Source organism: Poecilia formosa, unplaced genomic scaffold (assembly GCF_000485575.1).
Source record: "Poecilia formosa unplaced genomic scaffold, Poecilia_formosa-5.1.2 Scaffold657, whole genome shotgun sequence".
In the NCBI taxonomy this organism is placed as follows: domain Eukaryota; kingdom Metazoa; phylum Chordata; class Actinopteri; order Cyprinodontiformes; family Poeciliidae; genus Poecilia; species Poecilia formosa.
In genome coordinates, this window is record NW_006800596.1 from 61,164 (window position 1) to 75,038 (window position 13,875).

Genomic DNA, 13,875 nt, shown 5'->3' on the forward strand with positions numbered 1-13,875 from the left:
GGAATTGCAGCAGCTGCAGTGCGCCACAATAAAGGTACAATAAAGCTGATAAACAGGTGAAAAACCAAACTAGACAGAACCACTTCTGATTGTTTGCCAAACCAAACATCCAATAAAGTTCCACCAAGCCACGACTAAGGCCCTGGGGTCATGTTTCAAGACACAGGCAAAAGAAGGTTCAATGTCCAAACTTATTGATTGGACAATAAGTCCAATCAATAATAATCAATTTCCTCTTTCACCAAACAATTACAGAGATCAAACTTTCATTTGTTCTCATGCTACCTCTCTTGCTCTGGTAAAAACCATCGGCCCCAAACCAAAATATCTGCTGGTCCTTCACCAGGCCCCTGTACCTATAGGAAGTGGACTGACCCATATTACTTCCAGTCTAAATTTATAAAATAATAAAACAAAAAGAAAAAAGAAAATCAACAATTATCAACCTACAAATAAACTCTGTAAATAATACAAAAAATAGAAATTTGAGAATAAAGTAAGAAAATTCAAATGGATAAAGAAATAAAGAAAAATTAGCTCCAACAACTTCTATTCCGCCTTTCCTCGCTCTGTATGTCGGCATTACACACGACCCGTTGCCATGGCAACCGACAAAAAACAGCTCAACGAGTAGATAGAGCAGAGATTACCGATCAGGGGAATCAAAACCAAAAACAAACATTTCCCCACACAAAAAAGTAGCAAAAACACTAAAACAGAAGATCCAGTCTGTTACATTCAGGCTTAATGTCTATATTGTGATTATTAATAAGTTTTCGCCTGAACACCGCGGTGGTTGATTAGCTGATTTAAACAGCTGCCCTACTGATGACTTGGTGGCGGGTTGACCTGTTTTAGGGCTAACGGAACCAAAACACACCGAACTGCGCAGCACATGCTAAGGCTATCAATGTCAATACCAGGCCAGCAACAGTTAGGCTAGTATAACTGACCCACTGCTCACTTGTTCAATGTTTTCTTTCTTTAAATTAAAACGTTTTCCTCACCTATGAAATCTGAAGCCCTTATTACCATTATCTATGGTTTAATTAACTGCTAAACATTGCGTCCGTTGTTCTGATTCTTTGCGTGGTTGTAGTATTTTCCTGACCACCGATATTCCTGACTCAATGAACAGCAATAGCGTATGTGTGGCTTACCATAAATCACTAATGTCCAGTCCAGTAACAAATATATCCATCAATGCTGCTGCTTGCGCTCTGTCCTTCTCTCGCACTTCCCGCTACTCAGCAGTGGGTGTCAGGTTACATTGTGTTGCATTCAATGTTGTCGGAAAAAAGAGTTTCATGCGCTTAATGTCCGATTTGCCATAACTATTTATTGAATTCATAGTCGCTAGCTGGGGTGGCAACAGGGGTGGCGAGGCTCTCGTTTGGGGTGGCAACTGCCACCCCAGTAGATCCGCCCCTGCACGTCACCAAGGACTAGATGAGCTAATGAGGTGCAGTTGACGCACAGGCCTTATTACCAACAGTATTTGAATGTGTTCTTTCGTTTTTTCATCTTAAATTTAAATTATTTTCAAAGCAAAGCATCTCAATTAAAATAAGTCATTAAAAGCTTATACATTAAATGAGTATATAGTTATATATTTTATAAACTAGTAGAATATTTTCTTTTTTGTTTTTACAAATATTGACAAGGCAACAAAAGACAAAGTGGCTAAATTATCACAGATGACCTGCATTCAAAGACCGTATATGAATACTGTGATTCAGATTTAAATATCTATTGCTATATATCTACATCATATTTCTATTTCACATGTCATGTGACTATTAAAGGTTTAGTCACATGACTCAGATTACCGTCAGTACAAACAATAACCTGCTCTTACAGGCCCAGTCTTTCTCCACTGCCCCCTCTCTTCCCTAGGGGGCAGTAGAGAGCAACATGTAGGCGCTGCGCAGAAGAAGAGCCAGAAAAGTGTCCGGTTGTTGTGGGGAGCGCAGTGTGTTAGTTTTAGGGAAGTCAGCTGTTCGTTGTACTTGTTCAAAAGAGGAATAAAGTTGTTAAAGCATTTATCTGCCTCCTCCNACATGATGATGTCATTACCGCCACCTCTTTTGAACTTTGACCTTTTGCTAATTTTAAGTCTAATCTCTCTTTTTTTAATGGAATTTATTATTCATGGTTTTATTGTCTCTCACATTGACTGTTGTAATTCTTTTCTTTATGTTGGTCTAGATTAATCATCTCAGCATCATTTATAAATAATTCAAACTCCAGCTGATCTTATAGTTGTTGCTGTTAAAATGTCGTCTACTCAGATATTAGAACCATTAAAATGTCTTTATGTCCTCTGGTCTTTGATTGACCACAAGACTAAATATTTCTATGAAGTTTAACTCATCAAGCTTTCATTATATTTTGTTACAAATTGTGAGGCACTTACACTAAAACTGGAATTATAGCCCAATATGGAGGTATATTTGTCATGAATATAAGATAGAATGTTCAGCATTAAGGGTTGTATTTTTATCTTTATGGATTTGTAACATATTTTGGACATTTTTATTTGGCTGGTCTTACTGATTGATTTTATGCTTCATTTATTTGCATAAAACTGGTAAATAAAAGCTGACTTTCTAATTTCATGTGGCTTGATCAGGTTACTCTGATATTTCTGAAGATCAGTTCATAATGAAAGACATAATAAATAAATAAATTAAACGTTTTTGTTGTTTTTCCTCTGATCCATGCCTTTTCAAGTATAAAAGAAAACTGTAATGATCTTTAATAAAGTTGACCAAAACTCAGAGACAAAAGGTCACAATAAGAGACGGTTTGGCAGCTTGAGGTGGACACAAGTGAAGCAGCAGATGTCCTAAATGCTGCTGGGAAGATTCAGTGTAATAAACTTTAGTAATGAAAATCCATAGGGTGCTGTGGTGGCACAGGGGCAAAGCACAACCCACATATTGAGGTCTTAGTCCTTGTGGCAGTGGTCCCAGGTTTGATTCCCGGCTTGACGACATTTGCTACATGTCTTCCCCCTCTCTCATTACCCTCTTTCCTGTCAAACTACTTTCAAATAGAGTCAACAAAACCTTTTTAAAAAAGTACTATAGATAATTAATAATAGCAAAGATAAAACTAGTAGTCAGAATTTTGCTGAATATCTTTTACCAGTCAGCCAATATTAAAACACCTAAACAAAACAAAACCAAAACAATTTGGATTTCAGTCACATTTCAGGTTCTGTTTTAGCAGGTCTGATATTCATCTAGTCTCATCTGCCTGAGTGATTCAAACTTGAGCAGCAGCCTCCTAAAATGTTTGCTCAGTACTTACTATGTTAAAGATCAAAACGTAATCCTTAAAGAAAACCTGTCAGAGGGTGTATAACTTTAGACTTTATAGGTACATTTACCCCCAAACTGTACAGCCATTGGAATCAATTAGATCGAAACTTATTTATGTGCAAAAGTGACCCAGTCAAAGTCTGGACCTGAATCCAATGTAGTACGTGTGGAGACACCTGGAAAATTAAGCCTAGGCTTAAATTATTCTTCTTCTTTTGTGTTTTATTGGTGGATAATAACTAACTTAAGGTGCATTTACCGCCACCTACCGGACTGGAATGTGGCCATCAATGATTTAGGCTTAAATTCAAACTGGTCAGAGGACTCTGTGATGCTGATGGCAGCCTCACCTTTGTCAGGCTGTTTCAAGGCAGGTGTAACTACATTGTAGCTTACCACCATCAGCATGTTAATGTGTCTGAATGTCTAACTGTAGTGTGAAGAGCGTTGTAGTCCTCTGGACCTGATAAACCACTACTAGTGGCTATTTACTTTCTTTACAGTTACATTGTATAATGTTCATTTCTAATGCTTTAACCGTAACTTTGTTTCATTTTATAAGGTTGGTATTTTAAAACTGAGAGGAAATTCATGTAATTAATTAATTACATGTATTTCAACCAAACAATCCTGTATTACTTACATGGATCACCCTCCATCATTGGAACACAAATGTGCTATGAGAGACAAAGAAAGAAGAGTTTGTTTTTTTTTTCTCCAAATTGTTGTCCATGTATTTTTCTTTTTGTTTCTCTACTTTTTTGTTGAGCCTTTTAAATCAATAAATATTAAAATTTATTGTTTCTTCTAAAACTACAAAAGAACTTCTTTAAAGCATTTGCAATACGTAACTTTAACAAAAGTATGTTGAGACATAAGGTGTGAAAAAATTGACCTCCTCCATCTCTGTCCTGAACTAGTATTGCTGTCTGCTAAAATGCATTTCTACCAGTCAACAACCAATCAGAGCCAGGAGGAGGGTCTTAGTGTTGTCAATAAAGCTCAAGTAGTTTCTGCTCAATGTGCTAGTGGAGAAACAACTTACAACTTCACAAAAATTTGTTAGAAAATATGGCCACTGTTATCGATGGCCATGCTAAGAAGCTTGAGCATTTATGGCAGACAACACTGTGGTCAACCAGCTGTAGCATAGCGGAGAGCAAGCAGGAGGATGTGAGCAGTGCGTTTTAGCACCGTCACTGTGGATGATGGTGCTAAACCCTCCTAGCTTTGATTGGTTGTTTCTGAGGGAGCAACGTATTTGTGTAAATTACTGCAGGACCGTAGGGAGAAGGTAGTCGAAAAGTGTTAGCAGGATCATTTTACATTCAGAGTCTTGCCAACTTTTTACCATTCCAAGTGAACTGATTCAAAACTTCCTCACTGAAGAAAAAAGTTAAATATATTCAGTTTGATGGTGATCGGATTATCTGGATTATCTATTCAGTTTGTTGAATACACACCAAACAACAAAAGAAAGACAGAGAGATGCTGTATTTTTGAATTCATTCCTTCAAAAGGAATGAATTTGACTTATGATTCCTTTGATACAGGAATTGCTGCATTGAGCCTACTAAAGAAACTTTAACTTTATAAATAATTTCACTAATGATAAATTAACCATAATTATTAATAATTATAAAAGCCAAACATGAATGCAAACTTTGATTCCCAACATTGGTATGTTTTAAATTGAACCAACTTAATAAAAAACAATTTCTTTAAGTAAGTGCATTCCTGACTGGCAAAAGGAAAAATGTATATAATTTTCTTTGAGAACCCTGACATGAACAAACATACTGCTGTGATTTCCATGCATATCACACACTGTTCTGTAGACTTACACTGTTTTTAGTGTAGTCGTCTCCGAAGTCAATCATCAGCCTCAGAGCACTCAGGATCAGAATGTCAACGTCTGGATTCAGTTGAATTTCATGACTGTAGTTCTTCACTAGGAGGATGTGGTTCACTGGAATCCCCAGACTGGAGCTGAAGTCATCCATCTGTTGAAAAAAAAAAGTTTATTCAGAGTCTAATACCGTGAGGGAGGATCTCATGTTTTGAATAACTTTCTACAACTCACCTTTGTCTTTATATTTTCTCTATAGAAGTTTCTTAGAAATATTCCAAATACACTACATTTTGCATCAATGTGGGTGAGAATCGCCAGCTGAGGGATTCCTGTGGATACCGAGATTTTCTTTGCATGGGTTATGTTATTTGTTACCAGAAATAAATACATTTTGACAAGTACAGCAGAGAAGCGCTTCTTAGATTATTATTAGGAGCAAATCATAAAAAAGTGGAAACATTTCATGACACTAAAAAACCCTTGTGGATAAATGCTAATTTCATTTTTGCAACACATTTTTTTCCACCTACATTGTACAACCACCTGAGGTTATCAACATAAAGTGTTTACATGATTTACTCACTGGTATTTATTGTTACATTACAATAAATGTAAGTTTTGGTGAATGTAAGTTTGATTGTACAGTTTGTTTCTTACCCAGCTCATTGGCTGATTCTCTGATTTCCCTCATTTTCTGCAAAATAGACGACTTGATTTGTGCTGCAGAATGAATGTAAACCAGAACATTGACTCTGTCGCTGATGGACGGGGAAGAGTTGTAGCCAAGACCACCACCAGAAAGAGAAGATAAAGGATTGAACTGTGAGAAAAATATGATGCGCATTAAGTCAAACTGGTATTAAATGTATACACCTCATAAGGCAAGCTAATCGTGATGGATTTAGGACTGTGCCTGATCTACCACTCATCTATATGGCTATATGGTATATTGAAGATCATTTCAAAAGTATAGTATTTGTACCTTATAACCATCCTTCACATGTCCCTTCAAGGCCAGTTTGATGTCGTCTGTTCTGACTCCTCTTCCATCTCCGTCCTCCAGACCCATGACGTCATTAAACACAAAGGGATAAAAGTTTCCCCTGCCTTCTTTCTTGATTTTATAAGTTTGATACTGAAAGAAAAAAAAGAGATTAAAATGTTATGTAAACACTAAGCAAATAGCTTCAAAAATATATTTTAAACTGTGAGAACTGTGAGAAGAACTTCTGAACCCTGCAGAACTTTGTCCTGCAGGGTTCCCTTGGTATCTCTTGAGAACCAAGGAAAGAGCCAAAGAGGAGACATATGTTTTAAATCAGTCTAAATGAAACTTGCTGCCCTGACATTATGTTTTTAACATTTAAGGCTGGAGGTTTGAGGTAACATGTCACAATTGCCTCTTGGTCCCCAAGAGGAGAACAGATGCCCCCAAATGGCAGGGACTTTACCCAGGAACAACTATTCAGAATCAGGCAGAACTTTGTCTAAAATACCCCTGTGTCCACAGAACTATGTGGGGAACCAATGAGCTCTGAGACCATTTGAAGCATCCACAGATGCACCCAAATGGCAGGAACTTTACCCTGATTAGGAAAGGTTTGATTATAGGTACTTGGGGTCCAATGATTCTGAGCTTCTTCACGAAGTGTTTGGTAAGGCACTGCTCTAAACCAGTGTTTTTCAACCTTTTTTGAGCCAAGGTACATTGTTATAATTGAAAAAATCTCGAGGCACACCACCAACCAAAAATGTAAACAAAGATACTCTGTAGTCGCCTATATTACATATATAGTCATTCTTGTCAAAGTGTCTTGAATAGGAATCAAAAGAAAAGAACTGAACTTCCCATCACTACAGCCGTCTGCTTTACCTGTGAAATCAAGATGTCAATAAAATAGAACCTGATAACATGAAGAAGGTTATCATCCAAAAACACAACATTTTCCAAGTATTTTAGCTTAACTTTTAGTGCAAATATCTTAGTACAACTGAAAGTAACTGTTCTGAAAAAAATAGATTTTTTTATGTCAATAATTCCTTAATATTGATGAAAAAGTACTGGTTCCACAGGCAGATAGTTTTCTTCTAACTGGTACTTTTGATTGTCAGCATTGAGTCCCTGCAGCCTGTGTTTGAGCTGTTCTGTGTGTTTCTGCATGTTGTATTCTACATTTTTCATTATGATTTCAGAACAGTCACATTTTCTCAGAAATTTCCAGGATTATTCAAGCTCCATTCTGATAAACCACACCTTATTTTTCAAAGCTGTTCATTATTTTTTAACACAACTACACATCTACTTACTAAACACTCCAGACTATATAAAGGAGTTTTTTGATAAAAATAATTTTGCATGATATATATTGTCTTTATATAACAAACACACATTCTTCTTGTGTCAAACCCTTTTCTACATACAGATCAATTAAATAAATTAGAATATTATTGAGTAGTTTGTTTATTTTAAGTGAAACATTTATTATTATTATTTTTTTTGCAGTAGTGGCCTTTATTAGCAATTGTTTGACAGGGAAATGGATGAAGAGAGAAGGGGAACGACGTCCTCGTTGATGCTGCTGCCTCAGCACATGGTGGACCTTCTCTACTGAACCACTCAGAACCCATAGAAAACAATAATTGGATCAATAACACACAGATTCATGTTTCCAAAGCTTTATGCCTGTTAATTATGATGATTTTTCACTTACATCTATTAAAAACACAACATCTAAGATTAGAATATTAAAAATTAAGCCCTACTTAAGTCCATTTATAGTAATAACAGAGTAAAATCTCTTCAGCTCAGGTTTTATCTGTCTTGTAAGCAGTGCATGGTGGCATAATAATAACAGAGCAACACATGCCTCCACTCACTCAGGCCACAGATGCTTCACTCTCTGAATCTCTATCACACTAAACAGCTTTTATTAAAGTTTCTTAATTTCTCATGAATCGCTTTAGCAATTTCAAACTAACAGGAAAGTTTGATGAATGTTACATAAAACTGATCCTTTCTTAGAGGGTCTGATCTAATGTCTTGTCCTTATTTTACTGCTTTGTTGACTAAAACATCATCTTTATTTCTTCTAAGTCATTTTGTTGTCTGCTGCAGCTTCTATGGCGCTTTAAATTAAACCAATTTAAAGAAAAAACAAACTTACTAGAATCAAACCTTAACCTTTTTGAATATTAAATATTTCACCTCATAATTTTTCACTGATATGAACTATGTTACTGTTATGATGTCCATGCACATCCCCACAAACTGTTATGTGGCTTCACAGTTTGTCAGCGTAGTCGTTTCCAAAGTCAATCATCATTTTCAGAGCACTCAGGATCAGAGTGTCGACGTCTGAATTCAGCTGAATTTCATCACTGTAGTTCTTCACTGGGAGGATGCAGTTCACTGGGATTCCCAGACTGGAGCTGAAGTCACCCATCTATATAAATAAAATAATTTATTTTGAATCAGGTTTTTTTTGTTCCTGTTTGAATAAATTTTTCTGACTCACTTTTTTCTTTAAATGTTTGCTCTTGTAGACGTTTCTCAGATCACTCTTTGTTTTCTGACAGGCTTCATCAATGTGGGTGAGAATCCCCATCTGAGGGATTCCTGTGGATACAGAGAGTTTTCTTTTTCTTGTATCTTAATATTGTATCAGCAGTAAATATACTTTAACAAGTACATGACATTAATTATTCTCAGATGAGCTGTAGGTGCAAGTTTTTGAAGTTCTAGCTACAACATAATGCAAAAAAGACTGAACTGTAAAATGACACTAATGTTTTAGAGCTGAAGGCCTCTCACTTTGTTATTTGCCATGATGGATAGTACAGCTTTTCTACATATCATAAAATGTTTAGGAATGACAGAATGTTTCCTCTTTTTTTCTTAAATTTTTACACCATCAACCTTTTTGATTGTTGACATAAAATTTGAGTATTTTGCATTCTTGGGTTTACATTTACGTTGCTTTACTGAACACAAGTTTATGGTATATCTTTGTTTCTTACCCAGCTCACTGGCTGCTTCTCTGATTTCCCTCATTTTCTGTAAAATAGACGACTTCATTTGTGACGCATTAGCATCATAGATGCAGACCAGAACATGAACTCTGTCACTGATGGACGGAGAAGAGATGTAGCCAGGATCACCATCAGAAAGAGAAGATACAGGATTGAACTGTGGAAATAATATGATGTATATTCAATACAATTGCTACGAACTTATATTTTCCACATAAAGCAAGACAATTATAATAGTGTTGGAAGAAGGATTTTTTTAAGAGTAAAAAAGTTTATACTTATACCTTATAATTATCCTTCACATGACCCTTCAAGGCCAGTTTGATGTCATCTTCTTTGACTCCAGATGTTTCCTCCAGACCCATGACATCATTGAACACAAAGGGATAAAAGTCTCCTCTGCCTTCTTTCTTGATTTCATAAGTTTGATACTGAAAAACAAATAAAGATGACAAGGGTTGAGCTGTTATTTTATGTAAACAGCTGACATATAGCTGCTAAAAATACATTTAACATTATGAGAAGACCAACAAATGTGCTTCAAAATAGGTATACGAGTTTAATTCTAATCTTAAATTTGTTTGGGAAACAAATTTCTGAACATGTTGCTACGTTAATCTTGGTGGGATAGTTTATAGCATTAGACTGGCATACAGGGCTACCAGATAATTCCCTGGTGGGTTGGTGATCTCCTGCTGGCTTCACAGTCGAGCAGCACGCTGCTGTTTTGAGGCGCCACAATGCCTCAAACTACATCATATCAAATGTTTTCTATACCTCTGCTCTGCTCCACTCAGGCAGATCTCACCACAAAGTTAACCTGTAACAGCTGGTCAGCTGGGCAGGGCCGCCCTATGGGTGTTTGTTTGTAATACCTTGTGGGGATGATTTTCCTGACACATACTGCGTTGTGGGGACCAATTGCTCCTTGTGGACCAAGGCCTGGTCCCCACAAGGAGAAACCCTGTTTTTGGGTCAGGGGTCAGAGTTAGGGCTAAGGTGAAGTTGGACTTTTTCTCTTTCCGGCTTACAAGAAAAAAAATAAATAACTAAATTTGGACTATTTTGCACCGCTGAATCCAAAAATGACATCCATTTTTCTCAACCAGGTCAGGTTTTTATTCTAATTTGATTTAGAGAAATCAAGGTGAATGAGGAATCACAGCAATTTCCACATTTTATTAAAGAAAATATGATTCAACATTTCACACAAACATGTGGAGACTGAACTGATGCACGAGTAAAAAGTCATAAATCCCCAAAATAAAACTAACCCTTAACATATAAACAAGAAGCTGTACTAACCTTTTTTGTGAAACTTTGATCAGAGGTTTTGTTGCTGGCCAGAGCTTCATGGGTCATCCTCCCTTGCAGGATGTTGTTGACAGAGTTGATGAAGCTGGACTTTCCTGCACCAACTGGTCCGTGGAGTAAAACTCTGATGGCTTTGACTTCATTTTGAGGTTGAAAATTCTTCACATACTGCAGAAGTTCATCTTTGTTTCTGTTAAAATGTGAAAATAAAAGTTGCAATTAAAATAATATAATCTGCCAGAACAAGCCTCTTGCTCCTGAGATCTTAGGGCTTCATTTACATTTTGTTAGGATCGTGTTGGAGCCATTTTAAAAAAACAACTCCCGAGTTTTTCAAGAATTTCCAATGAACATTACAACTAGATGAGACACGCTTTACTTAAAATTCAGACTTGTTCTGTATGTGAGGATTGATGTGAGAGTCCTGTTGTAACCCTTGTGTGTGTGAGGACTGCAGCAAATGATACAAGTTTTACGTGTGTGGGGTCGGTTAGACCCATTTCTAAACACAAGGGTTAAATCAGTAAATCTCTGAAATGACACATTATCTTATCCATGAATTTGATATGTTTTAATGTTCAGGGGCCTTATGCATAAAGTGTGCATGCGCACAAAAAATGTGCGGCGCCATATTTTACGCACAAATCGGCATGTATAAAAAACTTTGCTGCAAAGTGTGCGTGTATATACGCACACTTTGTCGCAAAGTTAATTTGTGTGCGTATGTGAAAACCTCGCTTGAATGTAAATAGTAATTTTCCTCAGTTTTTGTCTCATAGAGATGCAGGTACGGAGCTGTGGGGGGGCTGGGGCACCGCGGTCCCCTTGCCCCACCCCCACCCCCGCTGACATTCCCGAAAGGTACGTAAACATATAGCGGCCCGGTCATTAGCCCCACCCCCTGGCCCGACAATGACTTGTAAAGGCTACTGTAAAGATGCAACTCATTGGTCTGTGTGCCGAAGCGCTTGAAATGCATCTGCGGGGTAATTTAATTCTCATTTAAAAAAAAAAAATAAAAAAAAAACGGATTGGATCAGCAGATTAACTCAAACCTGCCAACAGGTTTGATTATTTTTAAGGTGATCAAGGTGTGCATGTAATCACACATAGCGGAGCAAAGGTGAGCTGCGTAAGGGATAGATTCAGAGGGAGCGATTGATCAGAGATCATATTGATCTGCTGCGAAATGTTGATGATGGTTATGAGCGTCACCGTACGACTCCTTTAAGCTTTTCTCAGAGCTCCAGGATGATCAGTCTGAGTAAACCTTAAAAAAGGTACCGGTACCGGTCCTGCTGCAGCCATCCTTCTGTCCAGCCGCCAGCTTTGTGAATGCGACTTATGGACGTAAAGCATCTTTATTCTGTAAATGTACAACTTATGCACATGATTCTACTATTTAGAATGAACATCCACATTCCCACCCAAAGGATACGCTGTCTTTAAATCCCGGTTGAACGCCCTGCTGTTCAAACAGGCATTTGCACGATCTCCTTATTTATTTTTTTTATTTGGACTTTCTTTTCCTTAAAATTTATTTTTTATTTTTGAGAGGTGACATTGTGTGCCCTCAAGCACCTTTTGAATAAAATACATAATAATTATTATTATAAATAATTATGCTGGCTGCACGGTGGCGCAGTTGGTAGAGCTGTTTCCTTGCAGCCAGCAAGAAGGTTCTGGGTTCGATTCCCAGCCCGGGTCTTTCTGCATAGAGTTTTTGCATGTTCTCCCTGTGCATGGTGGGCTTTCTCCGGTTTCCTCCCACAGTCTAAAAACATGACTGTCAGGTTAATTGCCCTCTCCAAATTTTCCCTAGATGGGAATTTGTGTGTCCTGTCTGTTTCTATGTTGCCCATGCAGTGGCAGACTTCCGGGTATTTATACTAATTTACATATGTATTTGTGGGTGGCGACAGTTCAGACCAGCAGCTGCGCTCTATTTTCCGCAATTGAGGATTTATAAAGGAAAGGTGCGCGGCCACGTCTGTGTGCACGGCTTCATGCATCCGGACTTTTCTAAATTTTTCCGTACGCCAAGTTTTAGTGTGAAAACTGCACATTCTTTAATGCCCCCGGCTGCATTGGATAAATTCCTCCACTGTTAAGACATGAATGAAGAGACTGTGAAAGAGCAACAAACACACTGGCAGCATACAGAGGTACAGAAACAAATTTACTCACCCCCAAGTTGTTTCTCTCCATGGAGCTTTTAAAACTGTGATGGAGAATTTGGAACAATGTCTTTAAAAATGTCTTGCAATAGTCAGAATAATTTGCTACTGATATTGCATTTGATATAAATACANAAAATGAATTAATTAACAACTAAATCTGATCAGAGTTCAAAACCTGGAATTTGGATCAAATTGATGAATGAAAGATGAAACAAAATCTGCCCTGGTTGTGAATGGATGAAAGGTTTTCTCTTGTTTAAAACCAGGATACAGGTTCCAATGGAGGTTGGAACCAAAACAAATGTGGACCTAAAATGTTCTTTTCTCTCCCATCATCCACCAAAGACCAAGTTCTGATCCAGAACCTGAGCCCAGTTGTTTGACCCTGAGGATCAACCAGGCAGCAGGATGGAAATCCCACCCAGACCTGAAGTCAGATCCTCAGTTAGACTTTAACCAACAAGAGCAAAATGTCAACCAAAAGCAGAAACATTTGTGGAGCTAAAATCAGAAAGAGAAAAATTAAACCGTATTCTGACTTAAAACAAGTTTAACAACAATTCTCTAAAATACCATTTTCTTGGTTGACAAATAAATAAAAATATTGAACATTTATCATATTTAAATGTATTAAATTTAAAAGACGTCTGCATTGTTGTGTTTTTTTTTTATAAATTGTTCCTCCACAGAGTGAACCAGCAGAGCTCAGAGGTTCCCAACGGTCCATCTGCACAGCAGCACCAAACACAGCTGGACTCCATATTTACGGTCTGTACATCAGTTCTGTTCAGTCGACTTCCTGCTGCTCTTTTCAGATCCAGGATCTTCAGTCTGTCCAACATGGACCTGATGTTCTGATCCAGTCTGATTTGTCTTCATCTGGGATTCCTTTTCAGGAGCTGGAGCCAAACTTGGTCCTTTTTATAAAGAACCAGCTGAAGAAGATCCAGAAGGTTTTGAATCCATGTTACCCAGAATGCTCAGAGTCAGAAGGAGGATGAGGAGGTGGTTGATGATGAAGAGCAGAAGAGGAGGAGCAGCACAGAAGCTTTGCTGAAGATCGTAGTTTTTCTTCCAGAGGAAGATGAATCAGGAGGAACTGGCCGAGCCTCTGCAGAGCAGGAAGACAAGGATTCAAATCTCAATTTTCAACTAAATAACTGGAAAACAATTA

General features: G+C 37.5%; 1 protein-coding gene and 2 long non-coding RNA genes across 3 annotated transcripts; 1 reads left to right on the forward strand and 2 right to left on the reverse strand.

Moving 5' to 3' along the window:
* Nucleotides 1–5,039: 5,039 nt before the first annotated feature.
* LOC107834546 (interferon-induced protein 44-like) lies at nt 5,040–6,344 on the reverse strand. The gene is made up of 4 exons (XM_016666085.1): nt 6,161–6,344; nt 5,836–5,998; nt 5,410–5,507; nt 5,040–5,329 (listed from the first exon to the last, which is right to left on the reverse strand). Exons 1-4 carry the CDS (start codon nt 6,245–6,247, stop codon nt 5,147–5,149), a joined length of 531 nt encoding a protein of 176 aa, XP_016521571.1. The 5' UTR covers nt 6,248–6,344; the 3' UTR covers nt 5,040–5,146.
* A 2,005-nt stretch (nt 6,345–8,349) lies between these two features.
* On the reverse strand, nt 8,350–8,772 carry LOC103130652 (uncharacterized). The gene is made up of 2 exons (XR_001660342.1): nt 8,694–8,772; nt 8,350–8,621 (listed from the first exon to the last, which is right to left on the reverse strand). It is a non-coding gene; the product is annotated as an uncharacterized LOC103130652 (long non-coding RNA).
* Nucleotides 8,773–12,842: 4,070 nt separating this feature from the next.
* On the forward strand, nt 12,843–13,875 carry LOC103130643 (uncharacterized). Its single transcript, XR_475242.1, has 2 exons — nt 12,843–13,469; nt 13,598–13,875. It is a non-coding gene; the product is annotated as an uncharacterized LOC103130643 (long non-coding RNA).